The 22,226-nt window shown below is 38.7% G+C and overlaps 1 protein-coding gene across 1 annotated transcript; it reads left to right on the plus strand.

Annotated features, from left to right (window-relative positions):
- The first annotated feature begins 9,619 nt into the window (after window positions 1-9,619).
- Window positions 9,620-20,971, plus strand: LOC120568797 (myosin light chain kinase 2, skeletal/cardiac muscle-like). Its single transcript, XM_039816503.1, has 15 exons — window positions 9,620-10,797; window positions 13,379-13,516; window positions 13,970-14,066; window positions 14,413-14,848; window positions 15,546-15,868; window positions 16,403-16,505; window positions 17,062-17,155; window positions 17,506-17,615; window positions 17,865-18,006; window positions 18,160-18,230; window positions 18,317-18,445; window positions 18,520-18,672; window positions 18,772-18,850; window positions 19,279-19,333; window positions 19,587-20,971. Exons 1-14 carry the CDS (start codon window positions 10,270-10,272, stop codon window positions 19,330-19,332), a joined length of 2,457 nt encoding a protein of 818 aa, XP_039672437.1. The 5' UTR covers window positions 9,620-10,269; the 3' UTR covers window position 19,333; window positions 19,587-20,971.
- Window positions 20,972-22,226: the final 1,255 nt, after the last annotated feature.

Consider the following 22,226-nt stretch of genomic DNA (forward strand, 5'->3'; position numbering starts at 1 on the left):
CATTTCTTCGCTGCCCATATAGTGTGCATTCAAGTGCTGATGGGACGGTCGGACATCAGGAAATTTCCTATCTAGTTTGTGTTTTCGAGACAAACTCTAGGCTACATAAAGATGGATATTGTGAAATTGGAGTTGGGTTGTTTTTGTTTAACCGTTAGGATGGAAAGTCTGGCTAACGTTGCAAATTAAATACGACTGTAACATTTTTCAACACATTTTTCCCCCTATAGGTTATTGTACTTGAACGCAGCAAATCTCTGTAATTTTGGAGTGTGGACTGGAGGACTTTGGGGTGCTTCCCAGTGGCAGATCTAGAACATTTTACATGGGGTGGGAAAGGGGTAGCAAGAGATCTTGGCAGGGGACACTACATGGGAACCCCCATATGTAAACGCACTGCTATGCCCTACTATGCCCGCAACAACGATTATTTCTAGTCATAGTTCCATTATCTTTATTGTTTTTTTTAGAGATTATTTTTTGGGCTTTTCCGCCTTTAATTTGACAGGACAGCTTAAGTGAGAAAGGGGAAACATGTGGGAAATTGTCACAGCTCAGATTCAAACCCTTGACCTCTGCGCTGAGGCATTTCTCTCAGTATATGTGCACCTGCTCCACCCACTGATCCAACCCAGCCACCAGTATCTTTATTGTTACTATAGCCTAATTGCCACCGTTCATCATACCAACTGCTATAATAATTTTGAATCATAATTCTTTATATCTATATATCTGTATCCGTTTCTGTGTCCCGACCGGCAGAGCCTGGGTCTGTCTGAGGTTTCTGCCCAAAAGGAAGTTTTTCCCCGCCACTCTTGCACCAAATGCTTGCTCTTGGGGGAATTGTTGGGTCTTTGTAAATTATAGTGTGGTCTAGATCTACTCTATCTGTAAAGTGTCTTGAAAAGAGTGAACTCTTGTTATGATTTGATACTATAAATAAAATTTAATTTAGCTGAAAATTGAATTAAATTGCTTGATCATATTTACTGATACAGACAAATAGAACAGAAAATAGATCAGAATGTCTTATTGTATCAGTAATTATGATCAAACAAAAGGTCAAACAAATTCTATGATAGAGAAACATCATTAGATAATCTATGTATATATGTAAATCTTTATAAAGATTGACATTGTATATATGTATACATATATAACCCTATAACATATACAACTGAATGAAAATAGCCCAAAATTGAAAACATGTCATGTCACTGAGTGACATGACATAAATGCTACTGTACGCAATTTATATGGAACGAGAATATAAACAAACCATATGATCCAGCGGTAACTGCAGGCCTACCCTCTTCCTCCCTGTCATCTTCATCTGCCTCCTCCCGATCACTCTCTGCCTCTGTCCCTCTCTCTGAATCTGCAGCCTCCTCTTCATCCCTCACAGTCAATTATTCCTTTCCCTTTTCTCTTTCACTTATTTCTTCATCTCCTTCTGTGGTCTTCTCCTGCTCTGACCCGCCTGGTCTCTCCAGTTAACTGCCTTCTCCTTCTTCATTTCCCTCCTTCTCTTCCTCCTGTGCACTACTCAGATTTTTTTTGGCTGGCAATATCCTTTAAGTGTTTCAGTATTTAGGAAAGAAATGTTATGCTGCTATTGTCTTACAAACTTTGTGGTACTTTATTGCAGCCTTTCTCTGTCTTTCTCTCTTCCTCTGCTCAGATAAAATACCCGGCCAACAGAAACACACCAGAGAGGTCAACCAGGCCGGGAAGACGGGGAGAGATCTCAGAAGGAGAGGGCTGGCAGCCAAGTGTCCCCGTCAGGGAGAATGGCTAAGCTAAAGTCAGTTAATCAGCATGCCAACAGCCGAAACATGACCAAGCTGGCCTACTTCCCCTACTTAGAGAATGTGAAAACCATGCGCTGCTTCTGGGAGATGAAGTTTGAAACAGAGGTATCCATGCAGCTTATGAATTCAATATAAAAGATACTCAGGCATATGTCAAAGAGTGCTGATATATTTTGTCCTTTTGAGTCTGCAGGAGCACCAGAAGAGGGTGGTAAACATCACCTTTTTTAAATAACAGGAATGCTGTTAGGTGGACTGGTGCATTTACTAATCTACTTAATTTTCAGCAGAAACTAGACTGCTGCTGCTGCTCGTCATAGTAAAAATAATAATTTGAGACAGCTTTGACACATATTTTTAGCAATGATGACCGTCAAAAACAACGAACGCATGACACCATGATGTTGTCCGCTACTCCGAACACATAAGTGCCGATTAAGGGCAATTGATAACTTTGAATAAATACATTTTATCAATGGTATATTGTCAAATGATGTGACATCCAAATTGTGCCAAAAAGTGTAAAAAATGTAGTCTGGGATTCAACTAACCCCGTACTGCAGTTGTAACATAAGTAGTCTAATATAAAGCAAATAACTAAGACATTGTGAGTAATCAAATACAAGTTTTTACTTTCTTCATGGCAGCCAAGAGATTCATTTGAGCAGTGAGAGCAAAGCTCCCATTGAAAAGTGAGCTCATTATTTTATTTGGCAGAGCTGGTGGTGAAGCCAGAGGAGGCCAGGGAGATTTCCAAACATGCCGTACATAGTTGCGATTGGCCACTCTCAGCCAGATTATGAGTTCTTGGGCTTGTGGCCATATGGCTTTCACAGCCAAAGTGTCGTTGTTGCACCATATAGATTATGCGGTTGAGTTTAAAAGTCCTCAAAGATCACTCATCTATTAAATAATCTATGCCTTAACAGTTAATTTGGATTGGCATTTAATAATGTTGATATAATGTTATTTACACAGTAATTTAGGGTTAAAAAAAAGAATATAAGTTAAAAAAAATTGCCTCGGTTGAGACCGTTAAGCCCCCATGTGATAGTCTGTGTGACATTTGGGACAGTAATCCAATAGCATAGGCTATTTATTTACACCACATCCAAGTGTCTGTGTTGACAGGGAGACTAGACACCCTATCAGAATTCTCTCACTTTTCAATGTCAGTACTGTGTTGAAAAATCGTTTTGCTTTCGGGGCCCTGTTCATTCAGTTTCTGAGAGGAGAATAAAGGTCCTGCTTTGTAGTGAAGATGGTAGGGTTAGATAAATGGAGAGGGTGAATGTGTCTGAGGGAGCTTGTCTCTGGGCACCTGTCACTCTTTTGTCATGAGGACAAACTTCCTGTCCTCTGGCTGTAAGTGCTGATGGGAGTGGGGGGTTATCTGAATTAACAGAGGCTGTGGAGGATAGTGTAGCATTAATATTTGGGCGGTCCGTACCAAGAGAAGGAGCTGTCATCTGTTCTTACTCTCCACTTGAGACTCTTCTCCCTAAGCTCCAAGAGGTCCTTTGTAGTTAAAGATAGGAAAGGAAAGGCTATAGAAGAAGGATGAAGAGTAAAGTTAAAGCCTTGGAGAACTTTGTCACAGGCTGGGACATTTGGCTAGTCAACAGCATGTGTCTGGTGGCCTCCTATCTCTGGATCAGGCTGTGCGATTTACTCTGCTACAGGAGGAGGCACAGAGCATCCACTCCACCTGCCATTAAGGTATATAAGGCTGTTTAACTTGTTAAATAACGCAGACACTTTTTTGTTGTCTAAAAAGGAACGTAACAAAAATACTGACCTTGTAGCAATGGCAGTTTTTGGTCTAGTAGGGCTATCAATATTTTACATTTTCACTTTTGTATCGTTCTTGGACCAAGAATTCCCGAAACTATCGCATGTGTATGTTGAACATCCAGATGAGTCAAAGACAATTTTTCATCTTTGAGGACAGTCAAGTTGTATTATATTCTTTTATATTGAAAACCACTTAATTTTATTGTTACTATGGAAAGAATACACAACAAAAGTTCACTTGTGTCAATGCTTTTCTTGATTTGACACCTGCATATGATGCCTGTAGGGAGCTAGGTCTCAATGTTGGCATTGACATGATTTTTTTTTTTTTTTAAGATTTTTTTTTGGGCATTTCAGCCTTTAATGCAAAGGACAGCCAGATATGAAAGGGGAAAAGAGAAGACATGCAGAAAAATCATCCAGGTAGGACTCAAACCCTGGACCTTCTGCGTCGAGGCACACACCTCTATATATGTTATGATTTATATGATTGTTTTAAATAGTAAGTATAAGACAAACAGGAATATAGTGTACAGAAAATTACATAATTTATTGTTTTCAGCGAGGAATAGTTTTTTGATTGTTTCTTGATGGTCTTTAAACAGAATGCCTTTACCAGTTGCTGGTACTATAGATCCTGTCAACTATCTTCAGAGGGGATGGCATCAGCTCGTGGACCTTGGTTCCACTTTATTCGCTCTGTTTATTCTTATTGATGTTATTCTTAGTGTCCTTGGAAGAGGCTATGATGCACATGTTGGCATTACATACATTATGTATAACTGATGCACAACAAGACTTTGAATGATGTGGTCAATATCCAGCTCACAAGTTCTATTAAACACAACACACATGAGTTACCGGTAGGCAGCAGAGACATGGGGCTGCTCTGCTGTATTTTAGCATCAGATTTCATGTAGAGTATAGGCTCTCAGCCACAGGGACAATGCTGGTGACTGAGTTTCCTCTTTAATCATAATCATAATTACTTTAACCTCAGACAACAAACAAGCACCACAGATGCATGCTTTCTCAATTGTCATTGAGATAGACTTGTCTGTTTGTTTTTAACAGCTATTAATATTAGTAGGCCTACATTTTGGTAACTAATTAGGTCTATTTGACTGGTACAATATATGTATTTTGTATTACTCAAACACATTATGATTAAATATTTTAGATTTTTTGGGGGGGCTATTATTGCCTATATTGATAGAACAGATTAAGTTAGGAAAGTGGGAGAGAGAGGGGGATGACATGCAGCAAAGAGCAGCAGGTCGGAACCGAGTCTGTGGCCGCTGCGACAAGGACTGAGCCTCTGTACATGGGGCGCATGCTCAAACAGGTGAGCTTACCAAGTGCCCCTGGTTAAAGATGTTTATATAATTTATATGTAATTTATTCTTATTTCTTGTCTACTTATAATTTACGTTATATATTTCAGTATTTCTTGTAAGCACTTCATTTTTATTAACTATTAAGCCATTTTTGTGTACTTTTGCACTCACTTTTCCTACTTTATCCTCCAGCTAAATGTCACATCTAATTGAATTAGTTAGCTCAACATATTGTGGGTAATCCTTTCAGCAGCAATGATGCTCAGTAAATGAGTGAAAGGTGAGAATGGTAATTCTGATGCGTGAGTGTTTTGCGATGTTATGAATAGCAGCAGGAAGGATCAAACTTGAGATAAGGAAGGAATGTTTATGAGCACATGAGTTTAGAGAATCTGATGTTAAAGTACAGTGAGCTCTAGCGGCAGAGACTGACAGGCACACTGCAGTGTTTCACAGTGAGGAAACACCTGTTTTTGCTGCCCTCTAGTGATTTCCACATTGATTCTGTGATGTAACATTGCTTTATGGTGACATTGCATGTGGTCGGAAAAGCAACAGGCCTAAAACCTAAAAAGATCAGTGCAAGAGAGCTTTTCTTCTGAAGAATATTTAGCATTTCCTTGCCCTTTAATATCTGTTGCTCACTATGATATTTACGTTAGGATATCTGTTCCAGTTCTTTGTTTCCATCAAAATCTCAACCTCACTTGAACTGTTTCATAGTGTTGAATGTTTTTTTTTATGCTGCTGAGAGAATTCTGCCTCAGTATAAATATACATTACACATCTTAGTAAATACACATATATACTGTGTCTTAATGCTGCGATAGTACACCTCAGAGACAAGCTGAAGCCCTCTCACCCTCTCTTGTTTCCATTCCTCTCTTGGCATTTTGGAGATCCACACTGACATTTACTGTTGTCGATCCACGAGTATGTGACTAAGCTTTCCTTGCACTCTGTCACTAACCTTTAATACCCTTTAAGACATCCTCAATGTAAGGCGCTTCTTATGTTTCCATACTGATAATAATAGTGCATCTGGGAATATTGTCCTCAAGTACAGGCACTGTACTTAACTGAGATTATTTCTCAAGAGCAAGTAAGATTAACTGTGCTGAATAAAAATACAAGTTCTACAGTAGCTCAATTTGAAATGACTCTGAACATGCTCAGTTACATGAGTGTGTCATCCTTTCTTAAACAACTTGATTACACGTAATCTTTGTGAAACTGCACCACAGGGCTGAAACAATTAGGAGAATATTGTGAATATTGTGAAAACACATATTTTCTGGTCGGACAAAACGGTTATCTTGGGCTCTAAGAAATTGTCATAGCCATTTTGTTTACTGTTTCTTTATTTTGTTTACTGTTTTTATTTTTATTATTTATATTATTAACAAACGATTAAATCAATAATGAAAATAATCTTGAGTTGAAGCCCTAATGCACCAAACATTGTACCACTTCTGCCTAACAATCATCTTCTCTGCAGTACATGTGTATGCTAATATGGCTAAAACACTGTCACAACGCTCACAAAATCTTTTCTAGCTTGTGAGCAAATATGGATTTCTCTGCCGGTTTCTATAGATGTAACTTTTTTGCCTCTTTGCAAACTAAAAGTCACACTAGCTACCTTGCAGTAGCATTGGAGTTGGCTGGAGTATCCCTTTAAATCTGACTTTTCAGCTACAGGGTCTCACTGTCTATGCTTTACACAGATTAACAATGCCACCTGCTGTTCATAATAAAAGCTAAATTAGTGAGTAACTGGACTAGGCACATACAGTTTCACATAATTTAGTTCTTCTGAGCGTGTACAATCCCAAAAGGCATCAGTGCGTATCCTATGAAATCTCTCGACATTTGGATACTTTAGCTTGCATGCGATAACATGTACATTTATCACAATTCACAAGGCAAACAGACATGTATGCATGTATGTGAGGAGTTAATGTATTGAATCAGCATAATGTAGTCTAATGTAATTTTAATAACCTTTAATGAGCAGATCTCAAAAGTCTGTCAAAGTGCAGCAGCAGAACGTGTTTGCATGCCAAGAGAAAACATGAGAGGGAAAGAACAGAAGAGACGTCTTAGACATTAGCATGAGGAGTTAAGTTTCACTGCTGCCACACACATTTAAGCCCACAAGTTTTCCAAGAGAAAGCATAACCAGAGCTGGCAGGCTGTGCGATGTGTGAGTGGAGACTGGAGAGGTGACTGGACAGTAGCCACAGCACACTGCCTCGGTGCTTCCCAGGACATTGTGTTCTCTGTTAGGGAGGCGGTGCTCCATTTTGAACAGTTCACCTTGTCCCGGTGCCAAATAAATAGCCTAAAACAGAGGGCCATATAGATTACATTATTCAACCGAACAGTATAACTGCCCACAACTAATGATTACACAAGGTTGTATAGAGGTAATGCCATCTGGCTCAACTACTCTATTTGGTCTATAACACTTTCCTGTGGCCTTCATTTATTTTGCTACAACCATGTGTTGATATCAAATGTTCTCATAATTATTTATAATCAGCCTTATTAACCTATAATAACCAACAATTTATTAAAGCTGCAATAAGTAGCCTATCTATTTTAAAAATTGCAATAATTGTTTGAAATATTTTCTTAAGCAAAAATGCCAAATATTCTGTGGTCCCAGTTTCTCAGATGTGAAGATATGCTGCTTTTCTCTGTCCTGTATCATTGTAAATTGAATATCTTTGGATTTTAGGCTTGGTCAGACAAGTACAATTTTTAAACACGTCAGCTTGTCCTCTGGGAAACTTTGATGATCATTTTTTCCTCTAATTTGTAACATTATATAAACCAAAAAATGAATCGAGTTATAGAGAAAATTATCGGCGGATTAATGTATAATGAAAAAAATCATTAGCGCCAGCCCTACTATTTATTATGATATTGATAGATAGATATATAGATAGATAATGGTTTCATTAGGGTTACAAAGGATGCATGTTGACCTTTAAGTTTTACTATTTAAAGGAGCTAATCCCTCTGCTGTATATCATTTTACCTTTACATTTTTTCCACTCTTTACGTCCGTAAGTCAGTAGGTGTTCAAACTGCAAGGTCAGCCAGGACACACACACAAACATGAAATTGTTTGTTACAAATAGGCTTTCTGAACATTCATGCAGCTGTCAATGCCTCCAACCATCCTAATAATTCTGCTGTCACATTAACTAAACAACATTTTAATCATGCACTAGTAGACAGGGCAGTGATTTTTCACCTGCCACCTTGTGTGCTCAGTCTGTGTGTACACATACTTGTGCTTGCCAAAGAGGGTGAGAGAGGACTTTGAGCACCGCTCATGATGCTGTTACTTTCTTTGGCGTTGGTTTCACTGTAAAGTGTAAGTGATATAAACACGATATTTGCTTTATGTAATATGCCTCAGAGGCCAGGGGTCTGTTTATATCCCCGCAGTATTTAATAACCTTAAAGTACCCCCCACCTCTAAGTGATTAAATGTAGTCATGCATGCTATACTGTAATGTGCAGCAGAATAGCAATTGCAACCATTCTGTTTGGCAGAATCCATTTCTTTTTGCAAAGTAATACTTTACATTATTCTTGCTGCTTGCCTGTCTGTTCCATGCACACCACTGTTGACACAACATGCTACAAATGACCTACGTTGTCTGTCATCTGGCATGCAAGGACAGGTGTGAACGTCCCTGTCTCTCCCTGAGTGATTGATGGTTGATTTCACTCCCATCTGTTTCTGCCCCATCAGAGTAACTTGTTCTTTCCGCTGTAGCCGTCTTGAGTGAAAGAGTAATATGCAAGCTGGTGCGGTGACTTGTCAATAAACATGAGCTGACAGGTAAACCCCCTACCTTTTCCTTCCCCTCACCTTACCCCACTCGACTCCACTTTAGCTGCCAAGTTCACTGCTCCTCCTAGTGAGGGGGAGTTTGGCTGGGGTCACTGTGGCTCAGTTTGCAGTCTTTGCCCCTGTTGTCAAAAGTATTTCATGGTGGCTTGAGCAAATTTGGATTCCTCTATTAACCATGAATTTATGGGGACAAAATGAGATTGCAAAGTTTGGCAAAATTGTCTGGTAATAGTTTGAGTAACCAAGTTGTAGTAGGTCAGTGTTTGCTCAGGAATTTAATATCTGTACATACCCTGTCTGTTGACATAAACACATGTTGTTGTTAGAATAAGTCATGCATATTTTGATTCATAGGGAACATGGATTATGGTCATATTACAAGGGCTAAGTTAAAATGGATCCCTTACTCTATTAAGGGAGGTTATCGGTGGATGTTTTTGTCAGTGAGTAGGCATCGTATAAATCATCCATGTCACCCATCTCTTCTTTCAGTGGACGGGCTCAACATCTTACAGTAGGTCCCCTTAGCCAGGAGCCACATGGTTCTTCACATTTCCCCGGACACTGAGTGCAAGTTCCAGGCATTCGAGAGATAAGGAGAGAATTTGCATTGCAACATGGTTCTCATTCACAATTGTACACGGACAGAACCCACATTCAGCTGTTCCAAATAACCAGCAGTAATCAGACTTTTCAATGCCATGAACATCATTCTTATATTACCTTTTCATTGTCAACACAACTATTTAGAAAACACAATAAAATCTCTTCTTTTACTTTGAAAAGCTCCTTCCCTTTTTTGGACACCTGTGTGGTTCACTCAATAATGTGGACCAGTCGTGTCCATCTGTCACAAGGAGTTAACGTCATTGCCATTTGAATAGGAAAAATTGTAAAAATGAATGAGCATTGTCACACTTGTCTTACACACTGAAGAAGTTCTGTGTACAGTGAGCATTTTGACACCTAGCAGGGCAGTGACGGTAGTGGGCTTAACACTTAAATGCTCTCAGATGTCTCATAGCCCAAGCAGTGCCAAGCCCCCACCCCGAACACTTGAGCCCTGCTGACGTAGAGGCTGTCCATTTACATTTAGGGACACCGGCTCACTCCATTCTTAATACCATTTCTAGTGTGGAGAGCATCAGGCGCCAGGGATAAAGAGTGAGAGAAACAGAGACACTTTTTTTTGGCTTAATACTAGTCAGAGCTCATTTGACTTGAGTTTTAGACGTTAAAAATATTTTTCTGCATTGCTGGTGATGTCAAAAGAAAAAATCTTGGAGCACTTCTGTTTCACTTTTCTATATCTTTATTAGTTTGCACACCAACAGGGAGCACTGAAGGGGAGAGCTGGCTACGGTTTTTGAAAAAAACCTTTGGTCTGTTTCACAGACGTTATTGGTCCTATTTTTGTCTGCGGTTGGTGTCTTAACGTGATTCACCAGAAGCCATGAGTTCCTTGGTAATGAGTACTGTAGGAGATGGCAACGGCACAAGCTTTGACCTTATCCAAAATCGGATTGAGTCACTTAGCAGCAAGATGGACAAGCTCATCAACATTCAAGAAAAGGTCCTCAACCGACTTGATGGGATGTCTCAGGACATTGACTTCATTGAAAAGGATATGGAGAATCTGAAGGTTGACAAGGAGGAGATCCATCTTCCACCCAAGATGGTGAACCAGACTAAGGTCATGGGGCGAGAGGTGAGGGAGATATGCCAGGAGATGAGCACCATAATGTCGGCGGTGAACCAGCGTTCCGAGCAGCAGGCTCAGAAGCTCGAAGGGATGGAAAAGCTGGTCCTCAGCATGCAGCAGATGATCAGCTTCATTGGGGAGACGGTGAAGAATTCCAGGGTTATGGAACTGATGTTCAAAGGCCCTTCTGCTCGGAAGGGCTCCAAACCTAAAGACAATAAAGGCAAGCAAACCGTTAAGAGGAAATCATCTACGGACACAATAAACAAGCTTGACAAGGTGAGACTAAGAGCCAAAAAAAATTGTCTTCTTCAGGTGTGTAACTTCTGTTTAGCCAAATTTGAAAAGGCTGCATTATGTTTCTTTTGCATAAAGTATGTTTTGGAGAAACATAATCCAAATTTTATTTATTTATTTATTTTATGTTATTTTTGATATGGATTATGGGTTTAATATTTTGCCAGTTTAGATTTTAAATGTACATTTTTAAGTTTGTATCGCCAGCTATCACAACCCATCCATCACTAAGGACATCTAGTCTTGTTCTAGTGTTGCAAAATATATGAGTTTGATTTCTTAGATCTCACAAAGATCTTGTTGTTCTTGGCAGAACATGTGAAAATGATCACAGCAGCAAAGCTGGGCTACTCCAATAGTTCTCTTGCCTATGAATGTGACATGGCTTGTGTGTTAAATACCCCATATATTGAGGCTGGTTTAAAAAGGTAGTGTCTGGGATTTGGCATGTTTACACTTGCCAACTGCTGATTGAAGGTAAAGTAATTAAAAACGCTAATTTTAAGTGTTATGTAAGCTACTGCACAATAAACATGTCACTTTTAGCTTACATAAAACCCCAATTTAACTCACATTTATAGTTGTTGGCTCTCTGCCCATGCTGAGTAGAACACGGCCTCCTTGGCATGAGGCTAACTCTGGAACCCCCCGACAGGGCACGAGAGGTGAGGCCAGGGGCGAAATAGGAGTGACCTGGTTTAGAATGCTGTTTTTGGATCGGGGCTGCAATGTTTGTGGTGTAATAGGTGATGTCCCTGATAAATAAACAATAAATAAAAAAATAAAAGGGCTTTAACCCCTTCAGCTCACCAGGAGTCAGGTGTCAAATTGTGATGAGTCAGTCTTTTTTCTCCCCTTCTCTCTTCTCACACTGACGAGCCACATTACTGCCTTGTATCTGACACTGTTCACTGGTCTTGCTCGTGTCCATTGCAATGCTGTGCCAGTTAGGACATGGTGTGTTTTACATCACTAGTTTCCAGTAGTTACCCTTGTGTTACAGCGGGTATTGCCGAAATGCTATGCCATGTGATTCTTTGCTAATTGCTTAACTTTCCAACTTCCCAATGCAAAAATAGCTCTTCATAACATTTTATTGAAGTCCTGCTGATAGTGCTGTCAAAGCACCTTTGATTTAGAGGTTCCAGTAAATGTCTGTATTTAACGCTGCATGCAGTGTTTCAGGAATTGCCGGTGCAGGTTAAAAAAAAGAAGTAAATATGTACTTGTGTAAATATAATCCCAGTGAGGTCACTGTTGCTCCACTGTGCTTTGCACGTGTATGTCAAGATGTGGAATTTACAGTTTTAACTTAATGTTTTAAGTTTAAATTTTGGCTTGGGTAAATTTTAAACTTTTCTGGTGAAACTGAAGTCACCTCCAAATAAAACGGGAGGTTTTTGTCCTTATTATACAATCATAAAACAGACCATGACCCTATACAAAGGTCACTAAGTGCTGCTTGGCATCAAAAGCATGAGTTGCACTTACACCAACAGCCAAAGCACCTTATCACCACACTCCTATCATTTGCGTAGTGTGAGTTATATCTCTTTTCCTTTGACCTACTACGAGCAAAGAGCAAACTCATCTGCATGGTTGGGACGTCAGGTAATCATATACTTGAAGGAATATAGTCATCATAGTGCACAGTGTACAACATTGGGTTTTAAATTAAGACATCAATTATTTAATTCAAGCCAATTCAAAATTTGGATCATAATGTTATGGCTGGATTACATCCTTATGATTAATGACCACATACCAATCTGATGGCTTCCGTGCGACTCACATTTCAGGGAATTTCTGTGGTCGTCAGAGCACCTGTCAGGGGGTTGCTCCATCTTCCTCCACCTCCAAAGGTGTGACATATCGTACCGTATATATCGTAACTGCTGTTAGTATGGCCTCCTCACACATTTCCCCAATCTCCCAATCAGAGTTTTGAACTCCCCGAAAACACTGCTGTCACTGCACTGGAAATATCCCCCCCTGCAGTTTACCTCACGGCAGCATTCAGAGAGCGAATGTGAGACACCCTGGGTTCCAGACAGGTTTTTCCATGCTAACCTGATGAGAGAGTGTTTAGTGAGTTCCCTCAGCTGAGAAATTTGAACAACAGCCTACACTCGCTTGTAATATTTTCCGCTCAGGGTCAGCATTGCATTCCATCGCTGAGTGCGACAAGTGATAAGCTATAAATTCACTGCCCTGCTGCTGTCTATCCATCTGCCATGAATAATCAAGAGCATGCAAGTTAGTCTGTGCATGGAGACATGCTTTTGTCATTATTTTATCTGCCATTGAATTATTAATTTGATGTTTGATTCATTTGTTGATTGTGTGTTTTACATGGGGCCCTAACTTCATCAAATCAACAGTTGCGGTCATTTGCTTGAATTATTTATTTGATTTTTGATTCATGTTGTGTGTATTACGCTAACTCGATCATATCAACCTCCTGGCTCTCTCATTGACATCCATTCTTAACGTGTGATATTTCTTCCATTACATGTGCATTCGTATAACCCTACTAAGCATTGCCATCTTGTCTTTTTACTAGAAACCTACCTCTAATAAAGCCAGTAAAGGGAATCAAGGGATAACACCTGCATGTGAGCCCAGTTCTCCTCAAACTTCTCCCAAGATAAAGCTCCATGGACCAAAGCATTTCCTCGCCTCTCGCAAATGTGGAAACTTTGTAGGTTTATTGCGTCTGTATCTATACAGGAACCTGTCTTTTTATTTATTATATGTAAGTATGTGCTTTTTGCTTGTGCTTTCTGTCTTCAGGCTGCTGCCTTGTTCTTCATATTTTAGCTTAAAGAGCTGCCTCCATACTCTGAATATTATAATGCTGATTTTCTTGATAAGAAACATGTAACACTGTGAGATTTTTGCATATACCAGAGCTAGAAAGACATTTTCTTTTTTTAATTTTAGCTGTAGGACAGTAAATACAACCAGTGTGACCTAACTGAATTGTTTATACTATTAGACTATAAGGAATAATAAAGCAAAGTTCTTGCAAAGAAGAAAAAAATTCACAAAATTCTAAATGTCACAATATTTTTTTAACCTTAACACTTTAACTGAGATTTAATGTTGAAATATTGTCCATCTTTTGACTGTTTTTTTTATTTCTATTTCACAGTTCAAGGACCACAAAGGTAAAGATGGGACAGATAAGCCCCCTTTGAGCCCTAGGGGTCCAAAAGCTCAAAATAAGATGAAGCCTCCAGACACAGCAGGTGCTGAGATCAACATACTGTTAATTCTACAGAAATATGTCAGCGCTTAAACTTTGGTGTCCAGTTCAAATAATCAACAACACACAGCAGCAGCAACATGTCAATATAAACATGAATTCACTCAGAGCTTTTATAAGAGAAGCATCTTACTATGTTATTATGTGAGTAATAGTCTATTACATATGTTACAGTGATGGCCTGCTAGCGTTTACACTCTTGACACAGAAACCAAGCTCAGAAAGTCAGAGTAAAATAGTGGGCAACCTCATAATGTACCCTATAAACTTTCACAGTATATATCAGGTTGTGAGAGATTAAATCTAAATCCTGTGATGATTTCTTGTAGAACATATCTCCTTGAAGAAGCAAATGTTGCTTCTCGAAGAGGTGCAGAAACTCAACAGGGAGAATGCAGAGAAATCGTGTCAACAGCTCACCCCTGGATCTCTGGATCTGGAGGCTGGAGTGTCCCCTGAAGAGAAAGATCAACAATCTGACGCCTGTGCTTGCAATTTGGTGGACTACCTGCGTGAAGATTGCAAAGTGGCTGAGACACACGAGGGGGTTAGTGAGGAAGAGGTTGTGGAAAAGTTGCATGAGGCAGAGGCAGCGGTTAAAGAGAAGGAACCCAAGCTCGATGTGGAGGATGTAATGAAAGAGAAAGAGGAAGAAAAGCTCCCAGAGAAAAAGAAGGAAGAGGTTGCTTCTCCTGATGAAGAAGTAGCCTATGCCCTGGAGTTGCCTGCTGCCCATGAGGACGAAAAAGAGCAAGCCCCTTTAAGGTACTTTATGTTTAACCCCAATAAGAGCTGCAATGATTTGTCAATAAATCCATTAATCCACAACACATAAATTGATATTAGTCTACAACTATTTTTGATAATCATCTAATCATAGTAATCAAGTCATTTATAATGCAAACATTACATTTTAAGTAAGAATTAGCTGATTTTTTTTAATGTTATTGTAAATTGAATATTTTGGGATTTTGTCTGAACAAGAAAAACAGTTGATGATGTCACCTTGTGTTCTGGGAAATCGTGATGGATACCTTTACAGTTAATCAAGAAAGAAATTGGCAGATTACACATTAGAATACAAAAATATTAAGCTTATTCCCTCATTAATTGTCCTTAATCTTTTTAATTCAGCGGTTCAGGGGAATAGAGCCTAATTAATCTGTTGAGAGTTCCTGTATATAAACTATTAGCAAGATAATTGAATAATAATAGATTGGGCTATACACAGCTAATGCATGCAAGGTTTTAATTTGTTATTAGCCATGGCCTATTATATATACTGTATGTATTTCAACCATCCAGACATTTCATTGATATTATGACTTAATTCTTAAAGGTGTTGGATAAGTCAATTATAGTTTCCCCCCCCAAAGATGCCTTTAGCATCTGTACCAGAAACTACACAAGCTATAATGACACAAAACAAACCCCAACAAACATACCACAACTTTTTTTCCAGCTGTGATGACCACAAAGATGCCTCCCCATCTCCAGAGGCCGCACAGGACCAGATATCAGAGGTCAGCACCACAAGTACTAAGTTCTGTGTGACCGAGGAACACTTTGCAGTGGAGGAAAACACAAAGAGCCAAGAGGAGGAGAAGAAGGAAGACAACGAGGAGGAGGAGAAGCTTGAGGCTGAGGGCTGGGCAGTCTTCCGGGCAGATGGAATTGAACTCCAGTTAGACCTCAAACAAAGGGTGGAGAGAGAAAGAAGAGGAAAGGATGCAGAAATGGATGCAGAAAAGGAGGATGATGAAAATGTAGAGCGGTACTTTATTGGTGAGTCAGGACTCCTCGACACTAATCACGGCTAAGTCATTAATTACCCAGTTTTAACCCAGTTTAAGTCCACTGTAATTACAACAGTTAAAGGATTCTGTTATTTGTTTATTTAAAAAGAAAATACTATCAGCTGATATATATATATATATATTCTGTAAACTTCCAATTATTTACATTATTGACCTAAAAAAAATGCAGTATTTGTCCAGCTATATTTCATACTACAAATGCTTTCTTACTGTCTTCATGGAGGATCTGTGAATGCTAAGTCGGTTACTATACAGAAGTATAAGGGAAAACAACGACAACAACAAAAACTGTGCCTGTAGTTGATGTTTATCATAGCACCTTCATGCACAATGTGCTAACTTCATTATAGCAGCATGCGCCCTTTCAAATGCCTCACTGTAATTAATTAACAATGAAGCTCCTATGTTCTCACATTCCTCATAACTTATTAAAAATTTTTTTTTTTTTTTTTTCCTTCTCCTCCCCCCCCCTTAAAAACCCCCCCCCCCCCCCTCCTTTAAGACCCCCCCCCCCCCCCCCCCCCCTTTAATCACCACATTGTTTCTGCCAAGCCCAACCAGATCATCAACTTCTACACCATCAACTGGCAGGAGGTCCTGGGCGGGTGAGCACCATAGGCCTACTTCTCAAATCTCTGTGTCATGTAAAAAAAAAGAAAGCTATTGATGACCAGTTGATCTATCACAGATCAAAGGCAGTGTGAAATAGGTTCCCATAAAGCCTAATTGCGTAAACCCTCTCCTCTCCTCTCCTCTCCTCTCCTCTCCTCTCCTCTCTCCTCTCCTCTCCTCTCCAATCCTCTCCAATCCTCTCCCCTGGTTCATAACTCCAGAGTCACGGCAGTTATTTTTACTCTGGGACTGAGTGGTATGTGAAACTGTATCCCTGGTGCCAGCTGGTAGCTAATCACTAAGTGTTAATCCAAGGCTTCAAAGAGAAGACACAGCCCAGCTCAGATTTAATGAAATAACAGATTAAGCTCAACACTGTCCTAAAACCTCTCCGTTTGACGGAAGATCCGTTTTTGATTTGTCATGGAAACATAAAACACTGTCTCTGTCCTGTTTCACAGCTGTTTCTGGGCTCCTATGATTTGAGGTGATAGAGTTGGCGACTGTTACTAAGCAACCTTTTTTTCTTCTTCTCTCCCTCTCTTCAAGGGGTCGTTTTGGCCAGGTGCACAAATGTGTTGAAAACTCCTCCGGTCTCACTTTGGCAGCGAAGGTCATCAAAGCCAGGAGTCTGAAAGAAAAGGTACAGCCCCTAACGTTCAGTGTCATCATAATGAATAATGCTATTTTGATACTACAGTGAGAGCCACACCACATGATATAAAAAGCAAGGGGCCCGATATTCAGTACACACTAGTGCACTACAAGGCCACTTGGAACAGAAGCAAAGGGAATACTTCTCACCTAGGTGAGAAATATTTGACCTAGAAGAGAAGATGCATTGTCTCATAGCAGAGAACAGCTGACACCTCTCATCGTGTCCGTGTGTATGTGTGTGTTTGCTCGCTTGTCTGTGTGTTTTTCTGCATTGGTGTCTGTTTGTCTGCTTCTGCATCTGTCTTGTCCGTCTGCCTCCGCCTGTGTTTTTGGTAGGAGGTGGTGAAGAATGAGATCCAGGTCATGAATAATCTGGACCATGCCAACCTGATCCAGCTCTATGCAGCTTATGAGTCAAGGAATGACATCATCCTTGTACTTGAATAGTATGCTCCCTCTTTTATATTTTCAGCACATAATGTTTATTATTTCTCAAAACAGTGTATACCAAGTAGTTGTACTTCATAGACTTTAAACTAGAGTTACTATGTTCAGTAGACTTTTGGTTACGTTTGTTTGACACATTTATTCATGATAGTGTGTATAATTATGCTAAAATAAAACAATACTGTAGATGTTTTTAAATGTGGGGCGTTTGAGTGTTGTTTTTTTATGCATTTTGTCTTTAACCTTAGTGTTGGTGGAGGGGAGCTGTTTGACAGGATCATTGATGAAAACTACACTTTAATGGAGCTGGACGCCGTTGTGTTCATCAGGCAGATCTGTGACGGCCTGCAGCACATGCACAAAATGTACATCCTACACTTAGACTTAAAGGTAACAAAGTCACTTATATTTATTGTAATATTATTTTACAGAAGTTTAATCAATCAATCAATCAATCAATCAATCAATCAATCAATCAATCAATCAATCAATCAATCAATCAATCAATCAATCAATCAATCAATCAATGACTTCAAATTTCAGCCAGAAAACATTCTGTGTGTGAGCAGAGTCACGAATAAGATCAAAATCATCGACTTTGGTCTTGCTAGGATGTAAGTACCTGCATCTGCTTCTATTTTATTGAGTTGTATTGACTGCTGTATTCATACAAAATGGAAATGTCCTTTTCCCCACATAGATATAAACCACGTGAGAAACTGCGAGTGAATTTTGGCACTCCGGAGTTTCTTGCTCCTGAAATCATCAACTATGACTTTGTGTCGTTCAACACAGACATGTGGAGCCTCGGCGTCATCACCTACATGCTGTAAGTAAACACGCAAACACATGCACACACATGTACAATCTAATGCTAATGACTGTCTGTCTACTTCCTGTTAGTCTGAGCGGTCTCTGTCCCTTCCTTGGCGACGATGACAACGAGACCCTGAACAACATCTTGGCCTGTAAGTGGAACTTTGAGGAACAAGAGTTTGTAGATACGTCAGATGAAGCCAAAGACTTCATCTCCAAACTCCTCATTGTGAATAAAAGGTATCCATCTTCTTATTCTGTTTTACTGTCGTTCTGTGTGTGCGACTGTGCGTGTGTGGTGATTTTTTCTTTTTAATGTGCCATTGTGTTTGTCATCAGTTGGAGGATGGGGGCATCTGAGGCCTTGAGACATCCTTGGCTATCTGACCCAGTCCTTCATCATCATCTTCATACAAAGGTAGAACACACAGTCCTCGCCTGCATGTATCATAAACAAACTAAGATTTTTTTTTTTAATGATGATTAAAATGTATTCTACAAAAATAATATTGAAACAATAATTTTGGACAGAACTTAAATTCAACTTTCATTTTTCTTTAAGAAAATATTTGTTGCACACATTACATCACACATATCACATTAACATTCCTAATATTTTGATGTTTTTTATGTTGTAGATAAGCTTAAGTAAGTAAAATATGTTATTTAAAAAATAAACCCAGATATAAAATCATGTTAAGGTAACATGTTATGTGTCACCCTGCTTTACATTTGTTCTAATGAATCATTTATAATAATAATAATAATAATAATAATAATAATAATAATAATAATAATAATAATAATAATAATAATAATAGTGTTTTTTTCTTCTTCATTTCACAGAAAACTATGTGCAGATCACGGCGATCATCGTGTGTGCCCACAACTGATAGTTGAGGTTGGTCTGTTTTTCTTTTTTTTTTACCCCCTTTACACTAAAAAAATATGTTTGACCATTTACATTTTGTATATCTGTAAAAAGAGATGATCACTTCAAACATTTAACCATCACAGGAAAAAAAAAAAACATCCACTAGGGGGAAGCATGTCTCAAATTTTGTCCAGAAAGAAGAGACTCAGTACCTGCCTGAAGAAACTGTGGCCTTCTAAGAGTTACTCATCACATTTACAGTACGCTGTCTTTTTTTTAGGGCTACAATGATGTGAAGGCTTTAGCTGTGGCCACTTGGACCAACCCTCCTGTCCATGTAAATGACCTGAATATTAAGTCCATGCACCTGTGGCATGGGCTGAAATTCTGGCTACCCCGCAAACCTTTTACTGATCCACTGTTGTTGTGTTTATGTAAGCAATATACAAAACAATGTACAATGTTATTGGGATTAAAACATGTCCCGCCATGCATTAATTAGATTGTACTTTCATGAAAATGTCTTTTCCTTAAAGAAAGTACAATTCATGACTGTAATGCAAGACAAACAAAGGGTGAAAAAATAAGCTTGTTGACAAATCAAATGTTTGTTTAATTTTTCATCCCCTCTTATATGGCATTTCAAACCGCTGCTTATGTCATAGTCTGACCTGTATTTGCATATGTGCTTAATCGGGAAAGTTGCAAGTTGAGTGTGCACATTGTAATATCCACTTCATTTTGAAATATCCACTCAGTGAGCCACTCTCATTTATCTCCAACCAAATACTGTACATTGTGCTGTTGTAGTTTTGCTGCTTTTGTATGAAGGCTACAGCATGATTCGTATTATGTGACTGTAATAATATGTGCTGCATTTCTCTCCTCTCAGTTACAAATATTATCCAATCTGAAGTGTAGTGTTAAATCTTTAGATTTTCTTATATCTTAGGGGACATTGAATCAACAAGTCTCTGTTAAATTGCTGGATGTGTATTGTACGTATGGACAGAGTGGAATTTCTGCGGTTGGTGTCATGAGCTGTAGTATGTGCACTTTATAATGTTATTTATTTCAACATAGATTATACATAATGCTACCATAGTTTCATTGAAAACTATGTCTTGGCTTGTGTGGTCAGATCAACCCATATTTCCTTCCTACTTCTGTTTCATGCTGCTTTGTCCAGGTGTTTATAAAGAAAATATAGTTTTACTTTATAGCAAACCAACACAGTACATGTCTTATCAGTTAAGTGTATTATTTTTACTCTTTTTTGCATGTATCTGTGTTTTATCAACCACTGAAGCTTGAACTAGACACACAGAGAAATAACTTTTTTTAAACTTTTTTTTTAAACTCTTTTTCACTCTAGTTGCATATTAATGCTATACTGTAGATGCTTTTTCCACAAAATCATTGAAATGCCTTCTGTGAAGGTTCAGTGAAACTAATACACTACCTACCTAATGTTGCCTAAGTTGATATAATGTTGTTAGCTCTACATCTCACGTTTTAATTCAACTCCATTATGAATGTTACATTTATTGTTGTTGAACACAGAGTGCTAGTAAAAGAAGCTGCTCACCAAGTATTAACAATTTCAAATTCAGCATGTATTTGTGAAGTGTGTACACATCCATTAAACTGAAATTGTGTCTTAAATGAGAGTATGGTTCCATTTATTACTATTCTGTTTCAGTTCCGTTTAATAACATACAGTACAGCTGAAAAAGATTGAACATACATATTCATGAATTAACAGTGGGCAAGATGAAAATGAAGTGTTCAGTAAATACCAGTGGCTTTTAAATAAAGAGTTTTTTTTAGTTTAATTAATGATTGAACCTAAGATCTATTATTTTTATGGATTCTGACCTTTTATGGTCAAGATAGGGCTAGAAGATTTGCTCTTTTAATATTATAACAAGGCATAGAGGTATTAAGGCCAGTGAAGGCCCCTTCTCAAAAACAATGATAGCTTGAAACTTCTATGAATGAGGTCTTTTTTTAGTACACTGGAGTTAAATGTTATGTTTTGAAGAACAAAATACTGCTTATTAATCATAGTCAATAGGTAGCATTTTCAAATTGTCACAGATACACAACTGAAGTGATGTTACACTTTCTATAACAAACTGCATGATTCCTTGTTCTCTTTCGGGTATATTTTGTTTTTACAATAACATATTTAAACTCTGACTGAGAGGACAACACTCTTTATTAGAAACAGTCTTCATAATGCATTTTTTGTATCTGTTAGTGAAATATTTTTGGTGAGAATTTTTACAGTCTCATCCCAGGTCGGTTTAAACCTTAAACACACAAACACACTCCTACTTAAGGTGAAAGTACAGCTGATTCCAGGAGCCTAATAAAGAGCATCTGAAGGAGCCAGTGTGTGCAATACAGTGTTGTTCACCTGAGAAAATAAACTGAGTGTGTGGGATGATGATGATGTCGGGGGAACGGGGCTTTGACTCAGATATATCAGAGAAAAAAATGTGGGTATCAACAGTTTTACAGAGGTCACAGAAAAGGCTGAGGCACTGAAAATAAGGAAGAATGACAGTGAGAGAAATGTGAGATTGTGAGGAGCATGTGTACATTTCAAGCTACATTTCCACAAAGTATGCCTTAACTTCCAGCCTGCTCTATCCTTTAAAAGACAGTAAGGTCTTATTTTACAGAACCCACAAGGTTAGTCAAGGATAAGTGCAGACTTTATGGGGGAATACCATGGGAAACATGTATTTAATTGTACAGAAATACCAGGATAGCAAACTGTACCACCAAAAAACATAGAAACCCAGTAGTTGACCACTTTTACATCCAGTAGTTTGAGACTGTCACGGCCATAAAATTGTAAGGGCCGACAAAATAATTCACAGTTTTGGGTTATTTTCATTTTAAATCAGTC

The sequence above is a fragment of the Perca fluviatilis genome, chromosome 11 (genome assembly GCF_010015445.1).
Source record: "Perca fluviatilis chromosome 11, GENO_Pfluv_1.0, whole genome shotgun sequence".
NCBI lineage: Eukaryota > Metazoa > Chordata > Actinopteri > Perciformes > Percidae > Perca > Perca fluviatilis.

Bases quoted from the DNA above. Each gene is read 5' to 3' on its own strand.
- LOC120568797 (XM_039816503.1), top strand. From the start codon at position 10,270: ATGAGTTCCTTGGTAATGAGTACTGTAGGAGATGGCAACGGCACAAGC. The intron at 17,156-17,505 runs GTACAGCCCCTA...TGTTTTTGGTAG, and splicing joins CCAGGAGTCTGAAAGAAAAG to GAGGTGGTGAAGAATGAGAT. The intron at 18,446-18,519 runs GTAAGTAAACAC...ACTTCCTGTTAG, and splicing joins GGCGTCATCACCTACATGCT to TCTGAGCGGTCTCTGTCCCT.